This window comes from Canis lupus, chromosome 14 (genome assembly GCF_003254725.2).
Source record: "Canis lupus dingo isolate Sandy chromosome 14, ASM325472v2, whole genome shotgun sequence".
Lineage (NCBI taxonomy): Eukaryota > Metazoa > Chordata > Mammalia > Carnivora > Canidae > Canis > Canis lupus.
The window spans coordinates 29,039,897-29,062,362 of NC_064256.1; the positions used below are offsets into that span (position 1 = coordinate 29,039,897).

General features: G+C 32.6%; 1 protein-coding gene across 8 annotated transcripts in view; it reads right to left on the bottom strand.

Moving 5' to 3' along the window:
* The window catches only part of DGKB (diacylglycerol kinase beta), a 695,350-nt gene that overhangs the window by 288,952 nt on the left and 383,932 nt on the right, over window positions 1-22,466 (bottom strand). For all 8 annotated transcript variants that reach the window (XM_025464249.3, XM_025464247.3, XM_025464246.3 and 5 more), the window contains one exon: window positions 21,008-21,072. In XM_025464249.3, the coding sequence (XP_025320034.1) occupies window positions 21,008-21,072 (65 nt within the window). The remainder of the gene's footprint in view (window positions 1-21,007; window positions 21,073-22,466) is intronic.

Consider the following 22,466-nt stretch of genomic DNA (forward strand, 5'->3'; position numbering starts at 1 on the left):
CTCGGCTTAGAATTCTCTACATTTCTTAATGAGGACCAGAAAAACTTGCTTGTATCATTTGAACAGTAAAGTTAAAAATCACAGAAATAACTTCAATATGAGTTTTATTACTGTTTATGTCCTAGAGAGCTTGGAACATTCTGAATGAAATTAAAATGCATTTCACTGGTGTGGAATCATGAACATTTGTCAAAATAGTTTTGTACAAAACTCCCTAGGTTTTCACAGCTGTATAAAAGCTTCTTCAAAGAAATAAGTGCAGAATGAATAAAAACAGATGTGCCTTTTTTGCATATTATCAACAAAAATTTCTTTTTTATCTCACCAATGTCTTACCATAACTTCATTTATGTCATAATTCTGTACACAACATGTGCAAAGAAAGTACATGACATTTTCAATTCATATAATGGTCTTCGATGAGATTTCTTGGTTACGTATATTTCTCTAGAGATTACCTTTGCACAGGAACTAATTTTGTATGTTTTCTAACTAAAACCCAACCATTCATGCTGTGCACTCAAATTTACACCAAACATTCTCCATTCTGTTAAACGTAATTGAGTCTGAACATTTAAAGATATTTTAAATGAATGTGCACTGAACATTCTCCAACTTGGTTCAGGAAATAGATTCGGGGAAGTTTTAATACTCTGCAAACCTGAAGAAGAGGAAATTACCTTTGGTTATTTAAAGCTAGAGAAGATTGGGCTTTATAACTTTAAGACAATGTGCTACCATCAACCCCAAGGCAATGAAAGAGTCTTTTTAAAAAGTCAGTTACTGGTTTGTTTTTACAAACAATGCTTCCACTGTTGGAAATTCAAACACTATAGAATACTTTTTTAGGCTTTCAGATGTAGGATCTAGTTAATATTGTTAATATAAGGCTAAAATTGAAATGTAATAATTTTAGTATCTAACAATAATTTAGGCTCGCCACAATATTAGAAATTGAGGGTGTGAATATACATGCACAAAATGATTTTATGTGACTTTTCAAAGATTAAATTGCACACTCTGTATAGACAAAATAAGAAATTAAATCAGTATATGAATGAGTACTATTTTATTAGGTAGATGTTCTAGCACAGCCTAATACCACTGCTTTACTTGACAGGATAATCACTTTTTATATTTCTCAATCACTTTTTATTTTTCAAATTGTTACCTTTTCAGAGTCACACTGTCTTAAAATTAAGTTGGTGTATAAGCTGTGCTCACCTAAAAGTTCACATAGAAAAATATTTTACAGCTTTTAATTGTTTCAAGTTTATATAGAAGATTAAATATATTTTAACAAGCATCTACATAAGTGACATGATTATTTTATTATAATCTGAAAACCTAATTATCACCTTTTTATGGAGGACAAGGAACAGCTTTAGAGGCAAATTAATGTATCCTATCAGTGGGACAGTTTGTCACTTTATTAAATAATCATCATTCTGGCAAATAAAATTGTTATAAGCTTCATCGAATGAAGACAAGAGATGGGACCCCCTCACACTATTACACATTAAAATTAACTTCCCACAGGTTTTTAAACAGTTTACTACACTTTCACTGTGTTGGATCATAAAGTAGAAATGACAGCATTAATATCTCTTTAAAACATAAAAAGCAAATATATTTCATATCAACTTTTAAACGTAAACATTTCTGAAATTACATAGATATATATTTAATTGTAAATAAGTTTAAAACATGCTATGTGTTACAAGAACAAGAAATTATGGTGTGATTATAAAGATATATATAAAAGGGTGTCCATCATTAAAAACAAGTCAATATTAAGTGATTGCCTAAAATATACAGTTGCCAATTATTTCTGCACATTAAAGAGCCACTCTGTGCTTTAAAAATTAATGTATTCTTTATCTGCCTTAGCTAAATGAGAAATATGAGAAAAATTATAACCATAAATGTAAATGTATGTAAATATAAATGTATGTAAAATATGAGGTTTGTTAAAATGGTTTTAAAAGAAATATGGCATTCCTTGAAAATCTGAGATATCTATAGAATTTTTTAAAAGATCATTAAATACTTCTAAGCCAGATACATATATAGAAAACGAATACTTTAAATAATCTATGCATTATACCATAGTAACACTATTAGTACTAAATTATCTAAGAATTTTTCTTAATAAGAATTTTTTCTTAGAATGCCCTCAGTTCCAATTAGATAATTGTTTCGGACATTTTGGCATTTATTTAATTAGTAATGCTACAATTACAAAGGAGCTCAACACTTTGACTTTTAGTTTCACTGAAGTAAAGTCCCTTCCACATCAGATTAAAACTGGTCTTGTTCATCAGATGTGATCGAAAGCTCCTTAATTAGTCAGCAGGACTAAGGTAACAGATGGCCTTTGACCTCCCACTACAGACTGCTCAGATTTTGGCATTTTATTTTAGACTCTCAAGTGTGCTGTGGCTGGCCCTCAAATACAATTCAAAGTACACTTTGCTAAAAGACATGCAAACTTCCACAAAAGAAGGACTACTGGCATAAATATCTGAGTTCTGACACTAACACAACACTCAACCAGAACAATTGCTCTGCCAGTGTGCTTGTTAAGAAAGGACTCTTCCCCTGTTTTCTTGATAACAAGGAACTTCGCGAAGACTGAGTGCATGTGCGCTAGCGCCCTCTGCTGGTTGGATTCTTCAACTTCATTAAATTAGAAAATCTTTTCAAGCCTTCCTGATAAAAAGGATGCCCTAAAGCTTCTTTCTCTCTGGAATTAAGAATGTATGGAAACTTCATGTAAGAAAATACATTTTGACCTGAATTGTAGGCATTCTAACAACATGAATTTTCTGTGTGGGACACCAAAATTAAAGGAACAATTTGATAAATTAATATGCCTAAATAATCATATACCTCTAATAGTCTAAATAAATAAAATGCTAAAGAAATATTTCTGATAAAACCCATAATTAACAATATCTATGTAGTTATAATACATTATATGTGATATATTTATAAATCATAATATATGAAAATATAATTCACCATTGATTTTAAGTCACTGTCTTCGAAAATCGTAACTAGTGTTTATTATAACAAGTATAGTTCAAATCCAGTCAAATAACCCGGTTATCACTACTCTGGATTTTATCGGTGCCCCAGTTTACAGACGATGGAGCAAGAATGGCTCCTTTATTCTACTAGCTCTTCATCTCCATCTCAGACATCTCACCTAAATCCTAGGCTAGTAAAATGATCTACTGTCTATGTAACTGACCTGGCTATCCCACAGATACCTCCCATTCAATAGACACAGAAGCAAATTCATTCCTTCCACACACCATCTCTTATTCTTTTTTAAAAAAGATTTTATTTATTTATTCATGAGAGACACAGAAAGAGAGAGGCAGAGACATAGGCAGAGGGAGAAGCAGGCTCCATGCAGGGAGCCTGATGTAAGACTCGATCCCAGAGCTCCAGGATCACGCCCTGAGCAAAAGGCAGACACTCAACCTCTGAGCCATCCAGGGGTCCCCGATCTCTTATTCCTAAGGTCACCTCTTAATTAGTATTGCTATCATTCTGCTTTCCTTCACATTCACATTTATACCCATATCAATTACTAAACCTGGGAACCTTAACCATTTTTCTATTCTAAAAGTACATTTGCGGGATCCCTGGGTGGCGCAGCGGTTTGGCGCCTGCCTTTGGCCCAGGGCGCGATCCTGGAGACCCGGGATTGAATCCCACGTCGGGCTCCCGGTGCATGGAGCCTGCTTCTCCCTCTGCCTGTGTCTCTGCCTCTCTCTCTCTCTGTGACTATCATAAATAAATAAAAATTTAAAAAATAAAAAAAATACATTTGCTTAGTCTTACATTGTTTAAAACCTGTAATTATTTCATATTAACTCAAACATAAAGTACATGTTTCCCATAGGACTACCCAAGATCTCTGTGATATGAGTATTATCAAAAAATCCCCTTCAATCTTCCATTTCTCACATTTCAAACTGATTTTCCTTTCTTCCTTCCTTCCTTCCTTCTTTCCTTCCTTCCTTCCTTCCATCCCTCTCTCCTTCCTTTCTTCCTTCTTGGTCCCTACCACTTATTGATAAGTTTTCTGTCACTTTAACATGATATTCCTTCTATTGACTCCAGTTGTTTGTAAAGTAACTACTCATCTTTTAGAATCATATCCAGGTATTATGTCTTCTATAAAGCCTTCCTAGCACCAAACATAAGAATTATTTTATCCTTTGTATCTTTATGTGTGATAACTGTGAGTATTGCATTCATCTCACAATACTATATGCATATGATTGCATGCACCTTTCCCCATAATAAGCCATAAACTCAGAGACTGAAATGGTATCAAACTCATCTTTTACGCTGAACAATAAAAATCTTTTTTGGTTAGCAGATATGCATTAACTGATTTTTTACCTGGACCATTTTTGGTTACAGAAGGGCAAGTTACTTATACTTCTGATTTCTAATATGTAAAGAAAGGATAATAATGGTCAACGATTTCCTAAGTTTGTGCATTGATTAAATAAAATAATACAGCAGAACCATCTGGAATACTATCTGAACACTATCTAGAATATGATCGAGCTTTTGGGAATTATTAATGATAAATTTTAGTATAATATGCTGGTATAACAAAAGGTGACTATTAGATCTATAACTATGTACATGGCTACAAGAATTCACAATAAAAATAAGATAGGTACTAAGTATTGTGGCATTATCGTTAGTCTTCATGGTAACCCAAGTCCTTTTTTTCTGTCCAAAATAATTTTTAATTACAAAATGGCAATTATTAGATACAGAGAAAGTAATACAAAGCTTTTTTTTAAATACAAACCTTTTATAAGACTGTGCATTTCCTTTATGTTATTACATAATAGTTTCAATTAGTTTAAATATATTTGAATATAACTTAGATAATTGGGTGAATATAAAACAGACTAAAACATCAAGTTTGAAATGTAAAAAAGCCAATAAAATTAAAGTAACTGAGTACAAACAGATTTCATATTCATAAATTCATAGATTACATGAATCATAGTATATGAATGTTTCTGTGCCTTAGACATTATTATTAAAGTTCTGAATGACCTTCTTAATTTGAACATGCCTTAAAAATTAAAACAGAATGAAGAAAAATGTTAATGATAGTAAGATGAAAATATTTAAAAAACTACATGTAAATAATTGAATACATCTATGTGTAGAAATAAAACACAACAAATTATGCCATCACAGTGAATAATAAACCTATCAGCAAGTTTGAAGGGTAGCAGAAGTGGTATGTGCCCTGTTCAGAGATACATGGACCTGTAAAGACTAAAACTTACAAAGCATATAAATGCGGGACTGAAAAAAAAAAAAAAAGATACAGATGCAGTGAAACGCCGGGACACCTGCACCCCAGTGTTTACAGCAGCAATGTCCACAATAGCCAAACTGTGGAAGGAGCCTCGGTGTCCATCGAAAGATGAATGGATAAAGAAGATGTGGTTTATGTATACAATGGAATATTACTCAGCCATTAGAAATGACAAATACCCACCGTTTGCTTCAAGGTGGATAGAACTGGAGGGTATTATGCTGAGTGAAGTAAGTCAATCGGAGAAGGACAAACATATGGTCTCATTCATTTGGGAAATATAAAAATTAGTGAAAGGGAATAAAGGGAAAGGAGAGAAAATGAGTGAAACTGTCAGTGAGGGTGACAAAACATGAGAGACACCTAACTCTGGGAAATGAACAAGGGGTAGTGGAAGGGGAGATGGGCAGGGAGTTGGGGTGACTGGGTGATGGGCACTGAGGGGGGGCACTTGGCGGGATGAGCACTGGGTGTTATGCTATATGTTGGTAAATTGAACTCCAATAAAAAAATAAAGAAAAATAAAAAAATAAATAAATGCGGGGCTGTTTATGCTACAAACAGGATTTATTACATATGGTGTTCTCATTCTACCTATAAGTAATTTTATTACATTATTAAACAGATCCATTCAATCTCATCTCAGTTGAAGATGAGGGCCTTAGAAATTTATGTGACTTGATTAAAGCTGAGAAAATGAATTAAGAAACCTGAAGTCTAGGAAAAGCCCAACTCATTTTTATAAAATATGAAAGTTTTGGTAGACATTGCTGACTGGCCCCTATTGTCCATTTTTCTTTCTTTCTGTGAATACTAATACTTCCCAGGCTTTAGGTGGGCACATAACCACCCCCCCTGAAAAAAAAAAAAAAGGAAATGACATTTTCCTGAACTCCTTCTGCATGTAGGGTGGGTGCCTCACAGTGTGAGGCATTATGTGTGCAGAAGTGACATGTGTGACTCTGGTGGAAGAACTTGGTGACAATGTTTTAAGTAGAAGATAGAGGTACAAGAACACTTTTTGGAGGGATGTCTTCTCTCCTTCATACTTCAGACAGAAATAGACACTTCTCCTGGCAACACATCGCACTCAATTTTGCACTTAACCTCAGTGACAGTCTTTACCACAGTTTATTGTGATTACATGTTTGGTTTGTCTTCCCCACTGGCCTACAGACTTTTCAAGGGCAGGGAGAATATTTAATTATTAACCTGACTTATTTTCCAAACACTTTCATATGATAATAAATATTTCTCAAGTTACACATTAAAGGTAATGGAAAATAATATAAAATGGCATTATGGATGCATGTGTTAAAGTTGTGGGCTTTGTTTTTGTTTTCCAAAATTTAGCAGTAATCATTTTGTTTTCAAAATGAAAAGAATATAAATATGTAAATCTTTAATTCTTTACTGAATAAATGATGTGTAAATGAGTATTCTTAGAATATTTGAACATTAAGCCATAAAATGAGAAGTAATTAATTTCTTATGAGTCAATATTTATCTAAGAAAATTATATATTTTTTATGTATGTACATAAAACATTTACATTTTGGGTATGGGGTACATCTCCTTGTGATTATTTATATCTTGAATACTTAAACCCAGTTTTCTCTCAGCATTTATAAAAATATTCAGAGAAGAGCAGTGGCCTAGTTTTAAAAGACACATTACATAGCAAGTTTAAGAAATACTAAAATAAGGTAAGAGGCCCATATAGACTACAAAGAAATATCAGTGTTGAACAAATACTTCTCTTTCTGTTATACTCCAAAGATGGGAGAGAGAAGGGGAGACAGAGAGGGAGAGAGAGAGAGAGAGAGAGAGAAAGGAGGTTGAAATGAATAAAGAAAGGAAGGAAAGAAGGAAGGAAGGAATAAAATCCATAAAACACAGAATTATTTGATTATTGAAGCACCCACACGTCCTAGACCCTATCTAATGTCCTTTCTGGAATAAAATTATTTTAATGTAGATTGTAACTCTTTTTAAACTTGATTTTCAAAGAGTTTAAAATGCCTTTAAAAATTAGCTTAGGAGGACAGCCTGGGTGGCTCCATGGTTTAGCGACGCCTTCAGCCCAGGGTGTGATCCTGGAGACTTGGGATTGAGTCCCACATCGCGCTACCTGCATGGAGCCTGCTTCTCCTTCTGCCTGTGTCTCTGCCTCTCTCTCTCTCTCTGTTTCTCTCTCTCTCTCTATCATGAATGTACATACAACAGAACATTATTCAGCCTTAGAAAGGCAGGGAGAAATTGTGACACATGCTACAAAATGGACTAAACTTGAAGATTCTATGTGAAATGAAAGAAGCCAAAAAAAAAAAAAAAAAAAAAAGGACAAATATTTCTGGTTCCATTTACAGGAGGTATCTAGTGTAGTCAAATTTATAGATATATAAAGTAGAATAGTGGTTGCTAGGGGCTGGGAGCAGGGCAAGGAGTGGTAATGGTTGCACAACACTGTGAATATACTTAATGCCATGGAAACCTATTCATAAAAATAATTAAAGTGAAACATTGTGTTATATATGTTTCCTACAATAAAAAAGAAAATATAGTTTACTAAACATCAAATTGCAAAGAAACAAAAAAAAAAAACAAATTGCAAAGAAACTTCTAAAACAAAATAAACATCTGAATCCATTACTTTAATTTTAATAAAAGCCATATATGTGTGTCTACACCAACAAAAACAAACTATTTTGCATAAAGAATTCTATAAACTTGCTAGCCTTCATATTGTAATGAAGCCTATATGACATTGAGAATTTTGAGAATCTGAAAGTCTGACAAAACCATAATTAGATTTTTAAAAATAAAAATGAAATACTCGGGAAGCCTGGGTGGCTCAGCGGTTTAGCGCCGTCTTCAGCCCAGGGCCTGATCCTGGAGACCTGGGATCGAGTCCCATGTCGGGTACCCTGCATGGAGCCTGCCTCTCCCTCTGCCTGTGTCTCTGCCTCTCTCTCTCTCTCTGTTTCTCTCTCTCTCTCTATCATGAATAAATAAATAAAATCTTAAGAAAAAAAAGAAATACTTTAACAATTAGAAACAATATCAGAAATAGCAATCAGGAAAATCCTCCTTTATTTGTAATATTTGCATGGCCTACTTCCACTATCATTCTTTCCTGTGTACCACCAGTTTCAAAGTAATTTCCTAACTAGGTACTACTTAACCTTTATTGCCAAATTCCTTGGAGGTGCCATAAAAAATAAATAAAGCTTGTCTATTCTTTCAGATAGCCTCAAGGATTTTTGATATTAGAATCATAATTTTAACACAAGAGTCCTTCAGGCCTCTACTTTTTATATTTATAAGCCAGAATTATGATATTTCCAAATTTCCAAAACTATTCTCAAACTTTTGTCCCTGACATGAATTTTAAGTCTCTTGAAATTGAATAACTGAGGACTGTGATCTCTTTCTCCCTAACCCAATCATGAAGTGGTAAATACATGAAAGCATAGTTTGGAAAAGGATGCACTGTATAATTAAATCAAAGTACATGAAGGAGTGAATCTAAGACAACATACCACGTAATTTCCAATTATTAATCCTCTACAAATTCTACCAAAAAAAAAAAAAAATAAAGGAAGTACAGGGTGGTTTGGGAGCCTGATGTAATCTGGTGGAACAAGGGAATACTATCCTTAGGAAATAGCATCTAAGCAAGTATCATCAGTCTAATGAATAGCAACAATTTAAAAGGCTGGGAGGGGCAGATATAAGACAGAGAAAAGGTCAAAAAGTTCAGTCCAGGAACCAGATTGTGGAGGGCCTAGGAAGGGTTTGAGAAATTAATGGATTTAATAAAAGAAAGTAGGTTAGCATTTTAAAAAGATCACTCTTGATGAAGTTTAAAGAGATGTGAGAAAAGAGGGTAAACTGAGGAAAGGGTATCTCAAAATTCCAAGGACCACTAACAAGTATAGATTCACTAGACAGAACAAGTCATAAATAAACTCAAATTGAGTAGGAACCGTTAAAATGATGTATTTTATAACAATAAATAAATGACAAATTCAAATACAATTTCTGTAGAGGCCAAAAAAATCATATATATATATATATATATATATATATATATATATATATATATAATTTAGTGACTTAGAGATATTTTCTGACCTTAATGTGAACAGTTTAACTTACATGTAAAGAGAATCTGATTGAAATGGTTTTCAGAAGGGAATGAATGAGCAATGGGACAGTACTGAAAATTTATTCAGAATTTGTGAAGAGGCTAGGGTACAAGAGGTGAAATACCAAAAAGCAAGATCAGGAGACTTTTTTTTTAAACAATGAAGAGAAAAGCTACATAGGGCTTGTTTGGAAGTTGATAAAAGAACTAAATGAACCTATAATAGTAGAGTAGGAAAGATCTAGGAAAGAGGGTAAAAGTCTGCTTGAAGATCAGGAAGCAAAGCGGGGTGGTGGTACAGAACAGATATGGGTCACAAGGTAAAGTGGCCCTAGACTAACAGATGGCTACCTTATCTGCCCTGTTAGAAGGATGAGGGAAGAATGGAAGTGGATACAACACATTGTTGCTTTGGTATTAAGAGTTAAGTTAACCATTTTCTATTGGATGTTTTTAATTTTTTCTTATTGAAGTAGAAGAGTCATCTCTAAGAGTAAATAAGGAATCTTGAACAGAATGGGGAATGTTGGAAATGGGTGTTGTGAGGATGGAGAGAGGAATGTGATAAGAAAATATAGGCAGGATTAATTTTCAATGCTGAATAGTCTAAGTTTGGTGATCATGAAAATCTATAAATTAAAGTACAGTGTGGGTAGCCCGGTGGCTCAGTGGTTTAGCGCCACCTTTGGCCCAGGGTGTGATCCTAGGGCTCCCTGCATGGAGATGGAGCTTGCTTCTCCCTCTACCTGTGTCTCTGCCTCTCTCTCTCTCTCTCCCGTCTGCCTGTGTCTCTGCCTCTCTCTTTCTCTCTCTTTTTCTTCCGGTGTCTCTCATGAATATATAAATAAAATCAAAAGAAAAAGAAAGAAAGAAAAAGAAGAAAGAAAGAAAGAAAGAAAGAAAGAAAGAAAGAAAGAAAGAACAGTGAATGTGAAACTAAGACTTTCAAAGAAAGTGAAGAAAAGCACACATAACGAAAGACCTCCTGTTTTCTTGAGACACTGATTTGTGGAGGCCTGAGCTGTCATTTACACTTAATGGCTCTCTTAGGCTATCACACTGTGAGAAAGCCCAGGTGACATAAAGAAGTCATCTGTAGGTGCTGTGATAGTTAATATTATGTGACAACTTGACTGACTACAAGGTGCTCAGACTAAACATTCTCTCTCTCTCTCTCTCTCTCTCTGTGAGAAAGTTTCTGAAAGATACTAGCCTTAAGTTGGTGGATTCAGTAAAGTAGATGAACCTCCTTGGTGTGGGTAGGTGTCATCTAAACTTTTAAGGGCCTGATTGGAACAAAAGACAGAGAAAGGGGAGGACACTGACTAGCACAATGCTCCAGGTATGGTCTCAATCAACAACCAGTCTCAGCCACCAGACATGAGAGTAACCATGCCTCCGGCCAAGTCCATCTCCCAGATAATCCAATCACTTCTAATCCTGTCTCCCCAGCTGAGGGCCTGGACATGAAAGACACAAACCAATTCTGCTTTGAACTGTTTGAATTGCTGACCCACGGAAACTATGCATATAATAAAATGGCTACTTTATACTGCCAAGTTTTCGGGTAGTTTGTTATGTAGCCAGAGCAAACAGAAGAGTATTTGATATATGTGGAAGTGGAATATTGCCACAACAAAAACAGAAAACATTTGGAGCTCAAGGATGAACAGAATCTAGAAAGGACAGGTGGACAACAACATGCCTTAGGAAGCCATTACTGAGGATGTGGACAACATGGGAACAATGTTAACGGGCAAAGGAAGCTGAACCCTAGTTATATGGTGGCGAATGGCTTGTTATGAAACAATAGTAACAGGGATGCCTTAACAATTCTTAGCATATTTCTGGCCCCTTACAAGTGCTTGTCAAATAAAGTCTTAAAAAAATACAATAAAACTATATAGAGTTTCTGGTATTTTTCTTGCTAGAAGCAGAGATGGGAAGAGAGAAAATTCAGAGAAATTAGAATTAAAAGGCTTAATAAGTCAAGATGTTATACTTCTATTTTCTCATTCTCTTTAGAAATTTTACCCATTAAGGAAATTTCTTCATATCTTGGGATGTGTGTGTGTGTGTGTGCGTGTGTGTGTGTGTGTGTGTGTGTGTACAGAAGGGTTGTTTCAGTAACATTCTCTACTTTGTGAAAGCACCAGTCATATAGACACATAAAACAGGATATGCAAACTTCAAAATGTTGCTTAAGTGAGAATAGTATTTTTCTTTTCAAAGAAAATTTATATCAATGAACTCTTTTTTTTCAGTGTATCAGCCATTTTAGGTTAATATATTAAGATTAATCATGCTCAGTTAGGAAATAATGCTGATCATATCTACATAAGAGTATCTATTCCAAAAGGAAAGGCATTAGTAACTAATGCTCAGGTAGAGCAAGAGGCAATGCAGAGCACCAAATTAGCTTCAATTAGCCATGCCAGAGGATTATTTTAGGTAAAATTACCTTATAATGAGGTGATTAACCTCTTTGGAAAGAGTTCAAGATAGGCTTACTTTATACTTAATATGTCCTATAAAAAGGTGATATAACAAGGGTTCTCAAAATTGTTCCCAGGAATATCGTCTACCAAGAATCAACAGATTTTATTCTATAACAACCAAAAAACACTTTTATTATGTTATTGATATAGTAAATTTTAGAGCATATGGATATTAAAAATTAGAAATTTAAACTTCCTATTAACTAACTTATATGGCACTATCTGTATTTATACTAAATAATATAACAATTAAGTGATACTCAATTCTAAATATCTATGAATATAAAAGGAAAAATTTCTGTCATTGACATTAGTCAATGTCAAGGCTCATTCCCAAAGTCGGCTGGCTGTTGTCTAATTAGTGTAGTGGATCCCCTCAGTCCCCAGAGCACTAATGGTGCTTGTTAAAGTTCAACAGACTTATCTGAAAAAGAGAGTAGGCATGAACACAAAGGAAATGGGAACTTCAGTGTTTTTAACACAAAAGCACTTCGTAAACTGGGATAAGGTTCCCAGAAATAGCAGCTTTAACTGCTGGCTAAGCTTATCTTTGGTTTTTGACTAAAAATTGATCATTTATTTTCTATGCACTAATTGAAATTTATATATACATATATTTATATATGTATACTTATACACATATAAATCTAAAAATGTAAATAAAAAGTAAATATTGAAATCTAAAAAATAAAACTCATGCACAAATATATATATGTGTGTGTATATATACTGTCATCTTGTAACAGACAAGAAATAATTTACTTAAGTGTTTTAAATTTTTTTTTAAATTTTTTTATTTATTTATGATAGTCACAGAGAGAGAGAGAGAGAGAGAGAGGCAGAGACACAGGCAGAGGGAGAAGCAGGCTCCATGCACCAGGAGCCCGATGTGGGATTCGATCCCGGATCTCCAGGATCGCGCCCTGGGCCAAAGGCAGGCGCCAAACCGCTGCGCCACCGAGGGATCCCTACTTAAGTGTTTTAATTTCACAAATATTTCCCAGAAATTTCCATGTAAGCACTGAATCTGTAATAATGGGTAGAAATGTTTTCCCTAAACTCCTTTCTTACTATTTAGTGCTCTTTCCCTATAAGAAAATATACTGTATCTTGGGTTAATCAATTGTGATTTTGTAGACATCTTTGAATTAACTACTGTTACTTTACAAATCTCTTTTCTTAATTTGCTCTCCTAGGAAGTGACTGTGTGATTGTGTGTGTGTGTGTGTGTGTATGAAACTTTTGCATAGAACACATGCAAATTCATGTAAAGCAAAAACACAAATCCTAGGGAAAAAAGGCAAAATCAAACAAGAAAGTTTTTAGAATATTTGCATGAAAATGATACCAATAAAACAAGTATCTCACAGAAACTAGAAACAAATATTTCTTCTTCAGCTAAATCAGAGAGCATTTAAGCAACCCCTACTTCAATATATATCCTTTAGAGCTCAGTGGTCACCTTAACTTGGGAGCCCTGGGAAATATCCTCCCTTTTCTATTAATACAATGTAACTTTTTCTTCTTGTATATATTTTTCTGCAGAACCTATCACTATCTAGGTTTTCTATGTAACCCCAAATTCATTTTCCTCCTTTGCTTGAAAGATTTAGTGTCTAGCTGGATGCCATCATATAAAAACAGCTCCTTTAAGTGTCTGCAGAATAAATAATAAACCAAATCAAAGCAGATGAGCACCTATTTTATCCAGACGTCAGGACATTCATTGATATTTTTATTATCCCACTGAAGTGACAAAAATAAATAAATAAGAGAGAGAGAGCAGAAATAATAACTTTAAAGAGTAAGTGGCAAAAAAGGAAGGAAGAAAATCGTTGGATCTCTTCCTTATTTATTTACCTTTAAGTTCTCACTCCATTCCAAAGAACTATCTTACACACATGATTTTGAACAGCCTGGACACATAAGTGAGTATTCTGGTTTAATGAGATCAGGAAATAATGCAGGAAGATTCAGGTAAATTGAATCCCCTGCATCAGTGTGCACACAACCCTTACTTATTTAACCATTCATATTTCTACCTGTTCAGATGAAATATTCAAATGCGTTTCAACATACAAATGAAAATATATGAATAGAATGACACATCTACTAGTAAATTATTTTAAAAGCCTTATATTATAAATACATGTATAACAAGAATACATATAATTATGAAAAGTTTACATAATACAGTAAAGTGAAACTCAGAAAATATATATGTACACATATATAAATCTATGCATCACAAATATATATGTATACATATACATATGTCTATATATTACCAATCTACCTATTTACCTATGCACTAAATGGCTTATACATAGATCATAGTTTAGTCATCTGGAAATACTGATTTAGTAATACTGCTGACAAAAAATTTCAAGAAATGTTATTTAAAAGGTATAATTGAGTAGTCCTTTGAAGTCAGAATGAAAGGTGAGTATGTTTCTACTTTTATAGAAGACCAAAACTGGTTAGGAATACAGAAAATGAAAACATAAAAGATGATTTAGGATATGGAATTCTCATGAACATATAATTTTGTCCAAAAATCCCTGCATAACACTAACCTTTCTAATGAATACAGATTTTATTTAACATACTAAAAATGAAAATGTTTAACTTTTAATATCAGCAGTACTATTTCCTAAGCTTATAAAAGATGGTACCACTTACATAAAGTGGAAGTTTACTTTAAAACATAATTATGTGCATTCTTAAATGTTAATGTGATAAAATGTTTGACTATACACCGATGAAGCTGTGTTGACTGATGGCTACAAAAGTGAGGTCAAAAGCCTAAAAGACAATGCAGACTTACATTGTTTTTTGTTTGTTTGTTTGTTTTTTACTTACATTGTTTTTGATGGAGTGTTAATATGTCAATAATTTAAAAATCAATTATTCTACAGATTTAAAAATACCAATAAGTTCTTATGTAAAAAAACTAATTTCTATAATTTCAAACTGTAAGAAGATTAATTCCTACAAATGAAGTTATATACATATATATGTATATATGTATATATACTAAATATATATACTAAATACACACACACACACACACACACACACACATATATTAAAAACCTCCAAAGAGAAAAGAGAAGGACTATCTTCTTTGTTTTATTTGTCATATTGTGATTGACTCAAAATATCTGTAAGATACATTTGTAAGACACTATATCATGAAATTCATTGAAATATCTTTTTAATTGGCTTTTATTAAACACACATTAAAATATTTACAATATAGGAAGAAAACTATATATATGAATATATCATTAGGATATAAGACAGAATTTGAGCACTGCTCTTAAAGATTTGAAAAACTAACTTTACTGAATTCAGAAAAACAACTGCTCAATGGTCTTTAAAAAATAAATAGAAATAGCTGGTTATGATATAACATTTTTCCATCACTACTGAAATATTATTTTATTCTTAACTCCACATTTTATTTTAGAACTTTAGCTAGATCTTCTCTGTCTAGATAATAATCAATAATTTTATTTCATTATTCTTGTCTGTCTGCCTTGTCTCTACAATACCAAGTTAGAAGTTTAAAAAAAAAAAAGATTCAGAGGTTTGATTTCTTTATTAACTTGCACATTATAGTATCTCCCATATAATGAAGTATGAAATATATGGTAAAATATACTTTTCAAGTTAAGAAAAGATATACATATACACAGTTTAAAATAAATAATAGGTATAAAATTGGCATTGCAAGAATAAGAATATTTTATGAGTTATTTTGACCAATAACAATATTTGCCTCAGGAAAATACCTTTTCTTATCATTTATGCAAAATTTATTTTACTGCTTTTAGGTGAATATCAGATGATATGCAACTTACAAAATTACTACAGAGACAGAGAGAAAGAGAGGGAGTGGCTTTTTTATACTCAATCTTCAGTTCACCATCATCAGGAAAATATTAATAATTGGCTGATAATCACGTCTTGCTGACATACAAAATTGATGATAACAAATGCTGAACAAATCTACAAAGCTTGTATTATTCATTAGTAAGACACAGTGCTCAGAGGTTTATACTGTAGAATTTTTACTTATTAATTAATATTGCTGGGGTCTTTGGAAATTCAGTACATGAATATTGCACTGAAAAAACAAAAATGCATTATTAGTACCTAAAAGAATAGTTATTTAGAATGCACTCATTTTAAACATATTTCAACTTTATTTTTTTCTATTACATTTTTTGGCACTATAGAAAAAGTAAACTATAAAAGAAGTTAGGTATTTAAAGATACTGAGTGAAAAATATCAGTGAGGGTGACAAAACATGAGAGATACCTAACTCTGGGAAATGAACAAGGAGTGGTGGAAGGGGAAGAGGGCGGGGGGTTGGGGTGACTGAGTGATGGGCACTGAGGGGGGCACTTGGCAGGATGAGCACTGGGTGTTATGCTAAATGTTGGCAAATTGAACTCCAATAAAAACATTTAAAAAATAAAAATTGTTAAAAAATAAAATAAAGATAAATATACCACTCAATAATAAATAATTTAGTAAATAAATTTAGCAAATATCTACAAAGTGCTCATTATGTCCTACGCTCTGTATAGATACTAAAGTCCCAGAGTCTCGTCCCATGATCCCATCAAGCCTACTGTCAGGGGACAAAAAAAAAAAAAAAAGACAGAGAATCACTCTACAGAAAGTGATTTTAAAGGCACAGGCAATTTTTCTAAATTCATGACTGCTCTTAAATTTTGGGGGTAATTTGGAGAGTCTAGTTTCTTTTATATACTAGGGTTTACTAATATAGTGATGAAGTTAAGTCTGGAATACCAATTAGTCAGTTTTGTTTCTGCCCTTCACAAATGTTCAGGGTAAGACCCTTTGACATATCTGATACCACTATGCAGATTATAAATTATACCTGTTTTAATTCACACACCAATTTCAGTTTTCTAGTTGTAGGATTCCTTATAAAAAGCAGAAAGTAGAACAGGAATGAAGTATATTCCTCCAAAAAGGCAAAGAAAATGATCTTTGTCTCATTCAGGGTATTTGAGACCAGATACTTTTTTAAAATTTTTATTTATTTATTTATTTATTTATTTATTTATTTATTTATTATTTATTTATTTATTTTTTTGAGACCAGATACTTTTAAGTAAGTACTTACTTGTGGACTTTGTGAAATAGTAACGCTGTGGAGTATTGCTGGCCATCAGTATTTGCTAGCAAATCGTATCAAGTGTTATTAAAAGCCTGAATTAGTTCTTTGAAAATAAGCTATAACTACAATATTAATAAAACTTGTAAGATCACCAATAATTTTCTTATAATTCCATTTTGCATATTACTTGTAAGTTCTTGTCAGTGTTGCAAGATTTTACTCATGGAATTAAACAGCTTTTTTTTTCAAAATTATTACAAGCCTTCATAATTATCATTTTAATGGGTACATATTTTAGTGTCAATATACAATTGTTACATTTTTTAAAAAATATTTTATTTATTCATGAGAGAGAGAGAGAGAGAGAGAGAGAGAGAGAGGCAGAGACTGTAGGCAGAGGGAGAAGCAGGCTCCATGCGGGGTGCCAGACCTGGGACTCGATCCTGGGCCTCCAGGATCACACCCTGGGCCGAAGGCGGGCGCTAAACCTCTGAGCCACCCAGGGATCCCCTTATTACATTTTTTTAAAGTAAGAACTTACAATGCTGTATTCTACATTTAATCTTAGCCAAAAGGATGAGAAATGATACAATTCTCTATTTTCAATAAACCAGGAAAAACAGTAATATATGTGAATCATAAGAACATAAATGTGATTGTTAATAATACTAGTCAAGTTAATGTCAATACTGATATTTTATAATAAATGGTTTTAAATAATAATATTATAAGGATTATTTCAATCTAAAATAATAAAAAAGATTTCATTTTGAAGAATATCTTAAAGTTTAGAAAGTTAAACAGCATATTTCCTTTTAAGAGTTAACTTAGATTTACATAAAAATTTGGAAAGGAATATGATATAAACCTCCCAACTAGCACTTTCTTAAGCACCGGAAAAATCATTATCTTTCCCAGTTCTTTCAATTTCTGTCAGAAGAAGCATAGAGAGAACTATATATTTTGGTAATTAATTTCCTTAAGATAATGTTAGAAACATCAGGTTCTTTAAAATATAAATGAATTTCAAGGTGAGCATGCTAGAGGATAATATTAATGGCATATGATTTATTGTGACAAGAGATCTGATCTGAAACACCATTATTAGGAGTATTTAAAAAAATCCATTTGCCAATTCCTCAAAATATGAAACAGTGCTTTGGCTGAATGTGTCTCAAAGTTGAAATCTGAAAAGCTGTCCTTGTAAGTATGAAATTGCTTGTGCACAATATGCGGCCTAAAGATTTACTAGAAAATGTTCATATTCTGAATATGTTGCATTATAGTTTAGAGAATTATGTAAATGCCTGTAATTCTGAGTGAAGACAGTTTACAAAAGTATAAATTGAACTGTATATGCCAAATGACTTGGTAAGACATGCAATTTTAGAGCTGTTAGCTGAAAAATAGATAATACACTGAGCATCTACTATATACCTGACATTCTTTGAACTCACAACAGAAATCTGACCTGTGTCAATCTAGAAGGTATTTTCTGTTATTATTGTACCAAATGAAATATTCCTTTAGACTATGAAATATTTATTTATCTCTCAGATTTATACATAAACTTCAAGAGGATTTACATTTTACAAATACATTGGGGTATACAAACACATTGGTGTACATATTTAACCACATATTAGGCAGTGAAGAATGCCATAAATTAGTACTCCAATCAATAATAAAAAATTAAGTAGGTATATGTGAATAATAGAAGTCTTATTAAGAAGAATTAAAATTATTCTGGAGAACAGATTGCATTAGCCTTTGACACTTGAAAGAGGATCATAAATTTTGGCATTCTTTTATATAGTATGTCAGTTTGATTATCACATAAATGTATTGATACACTTTCTCTCTACTTTTGATTATCCTTTCTTCCCTCCACCTCTGGTCTTTTACGTTTCTCTCTCTCTCTCTTTCTCTTTCTCTGTTTTTGTTAAGTTTGGGACAAAAATCCTTTAAACATCATCAATTTTCCCCATGTATTTCTTAAAGCCTTCAGTGGACTTTTAAATTGTGAAGCTCCTGAATGGTGGCAATGCATGTCCCATTCTCAAACTGAATTTATTTTTTTCTTGAAATCTGTTTTAATATATAAATATCAACATACAAATGCTTCATGGAATGGCATATGAGTAAGCACAGGCTAGCTATATTTTTTTAAAGATTTTATTTATTTATTCATGAGAGAGAGAGAGAGAGAGAGAGAGAGGGAGGCGCAGAGGGAGAAGCAGGCTCCGTGCAGGGAGCCTGATGTGAGACTTGATCCCGGGTCTTCATGATCAGGCAGGCCCTGGGCTGAAGGCGGTGCTAAACCGCTGAGCCACCCAGGCTGCCCACAGGCTAGATATTTTAATATGGTTTTGTGTACATTAATAAATATATTCATTTACAGGACATTCAAGGTATATATATTATCATGTGTTGAAATCTACTATAAAGTGAATATAATTACATTGCTATACCAATTTATATTCATATATTTCATGAAATAAAATTAAATCTTATAAAATGAAAATATTCTACATTTATAGAAAATTAATAGGTGCAAAATTTTAATGAGATTTTGACTAAATTTTATAATACACATGGCACAAAATTCACATAAAAAAGTATACAGTAAAAATTTAGTCTCCACCCCCAACCACTTAGGTCCCTTTTGCAGGAGGAACAAAAGTTAGGAGATTTTTGTGAATCTCTCTAAAGATAGTATGTGCACAAGAACATACTCGTATATACACTTATTACATTTTCTGAAAAACAAAAATTGTGCCTGGCTGAACTATGAGAAAAAGACAAAACATAGTATCATGATTTATGATTTCTAGACTTGTTAAACTAACCAAATACAGGGAGCACAGAGCCTTGGGCTTTGAGCATTAATATATAAATCATTTAAATATATTCATAGCAATGCTGTTTATTATTTTGAAACTTTCTGAAATGAACACAGTAGAAATTGGTATAATTGAAGCAAAAATGATTCATTTCTTCAGTCCCATTTTTTCTAGGGAGTGTAGTGAAGATAGTCTTATTTCTGTCTAGAAATGGGAAAGCTACAAAATCAAAGTTTTCCCTATGTCCCTGAATGTCCAAAAAAAGTCAACATCTACATTTGGAAGGGAAAAATGTGTATTATTAGCTACAGTAGCAAAACTAATTCTGATCAGCAAGACCTTCTCCTTGAAGAAAAAATCTTTAAAATTAGTTTATGTTAGCATTGATAATTCCCCAGTTTATTTTCCATTTAGCTGAGGCCAATACTGGATAGACAGTAAAAAAAAAAAAAAAAAAGAAAGAAAAATGAGAGACGTTACTTGATATCTCTGTAATACTCAGTTACTCAGTGTTATCAAATCACAGTTCCATATTTTTCTTTGGGACTTAGGATGATCACCCCTCATATCCTTAGCCATGTAAAGACCTTCCCATATCTATTGTCTATCTATCTATCTATCTATCTATCTATCTATCTATCTATCATCTATCTATCTATCTATCTATCATCTATCATCTATCTATAGATAGATATAAATATAGATATAGATAGATAGATAATATTATTTTCACCTTATACTTGAAATTCTTCTTTTCAACACATAAGAATGGATAAGAAATAACCACTGTACTCCTCATAATAGTCTTTTTTAAAAACAAAGAGGAAAAATTAAATGCATTTACACTTTTGTCTCAATACTTAAACACACACCCAATTTTATTCAGCCATAATATGTAAAATGTTTTATACCACATAGTGATCCTTCTCATGACATAATCCATCAACAGCAACCACAATTTATAATTTCATCATTGAGTACCTTACCTACTGTTGAATTTTTCTGGGTGTTTTTCTCTCATGATGTGGAATCTGTGTGCAATGGAAGCATCCTAAGGACAGAAATAAAAAAGAAAAAATGAGACAGTTTTTGGTCCTACTATCTTACTGAAATAAAGATTAAGAAATAAAATTAATAAGTAATATTTTAAATTAATTCTTTCTTAACAATATTGTTCCCAAGAAGATATTCTAAAATTAAGAAAAAAATGAGTAATCTAACATAAATTCAGTGCAAGTGTGATCCATGTCATTATTTCACCACTGGTTACTTGTCATATTGGCTTCTAGGAACTGATTTCTATTTAACTTATATATCTCCTTTATTAAATGGTTTTGATCTCATGGCCAAAGTATGTTTATGGTGGTATATATGAACATAAATGTTAAAAAAGTAGTTGAAAATATTGTTACATGTAGCTGGAAGGATGGCCTAAGTAGAGCAATAATCAGGTGGAGTAGTTTCTAGTCCTTTGAAATTAATTATGAGTAAAAAGATAGTGTGAGGGTGCATATATAATAAAGGTAAGTATAATACAGGACTTCAAAGTTTGTTAAGAGTGTCTTGAATGTGTTAATTATCAACTATTCACTCCATAAGCTACTTTCAGACATATCTTGCTTATGGAGAAAAAGAGGCAACAAAGAGAAAAAAAATATTTTTGGAGAATTGGTGACAAGTACAACTAGGCTCTGAGACTCCAAATGTACCAGTTCTGAAGCCTAATGGATTTCTTTATTTTAAGAAACCCACTCAGAGTTTCTATGAGACAGAATCACACTCAGCATGTGAGATTGGTAGAATATTGTGATTCAAGCTTTTCAAACACAGACTGTTCTTGCTGACTTTAAACAGTTGCCCCTGTTATATTCCAAGCAAGAAGATATTTTCCCATTCTTCATTGACACATGATTAATCACTCCAATGAGAAACTAATATATTTACCAGTCATCTCAATAGAAACAGGGCTATTGTTGCAATTAACTGTTAATTTTGTTTCATAGTGCAGATGAAAAAAAGAAAAGAAAAACTAAACACAAAAGAAATAAAGAAGTTGTGTATTTGAGAGAATCAAGAAAACACTAATCAAGGATTAAAAGTCTAATGAATGAAATGAAAAGGCTAATGTGCTTACTCATGCATAACAAAGCATGAAGCACAACAAGAGAGGGACCAATGCCCACTGCAGATGGCAGACCTAGTTGCTTTTCCCTACAAGATAAAGCTGTAATAGCACTGCATTTTTTTCTGCACATTTTAACATCTAAAAATCATTAAGTAATTGAATTAATCCACAAGAGAAAAGGATACAAAGATACAGGTGTACAGAGAAACACTTATTAAAAAGTTACCCTCAAAACCCTGTACAGTTTGATATTCTAAGATATCTTTACTATATCTACATGGTCAACTTACAGGTTTGCTAAGAAATAGGAATATCAAGAT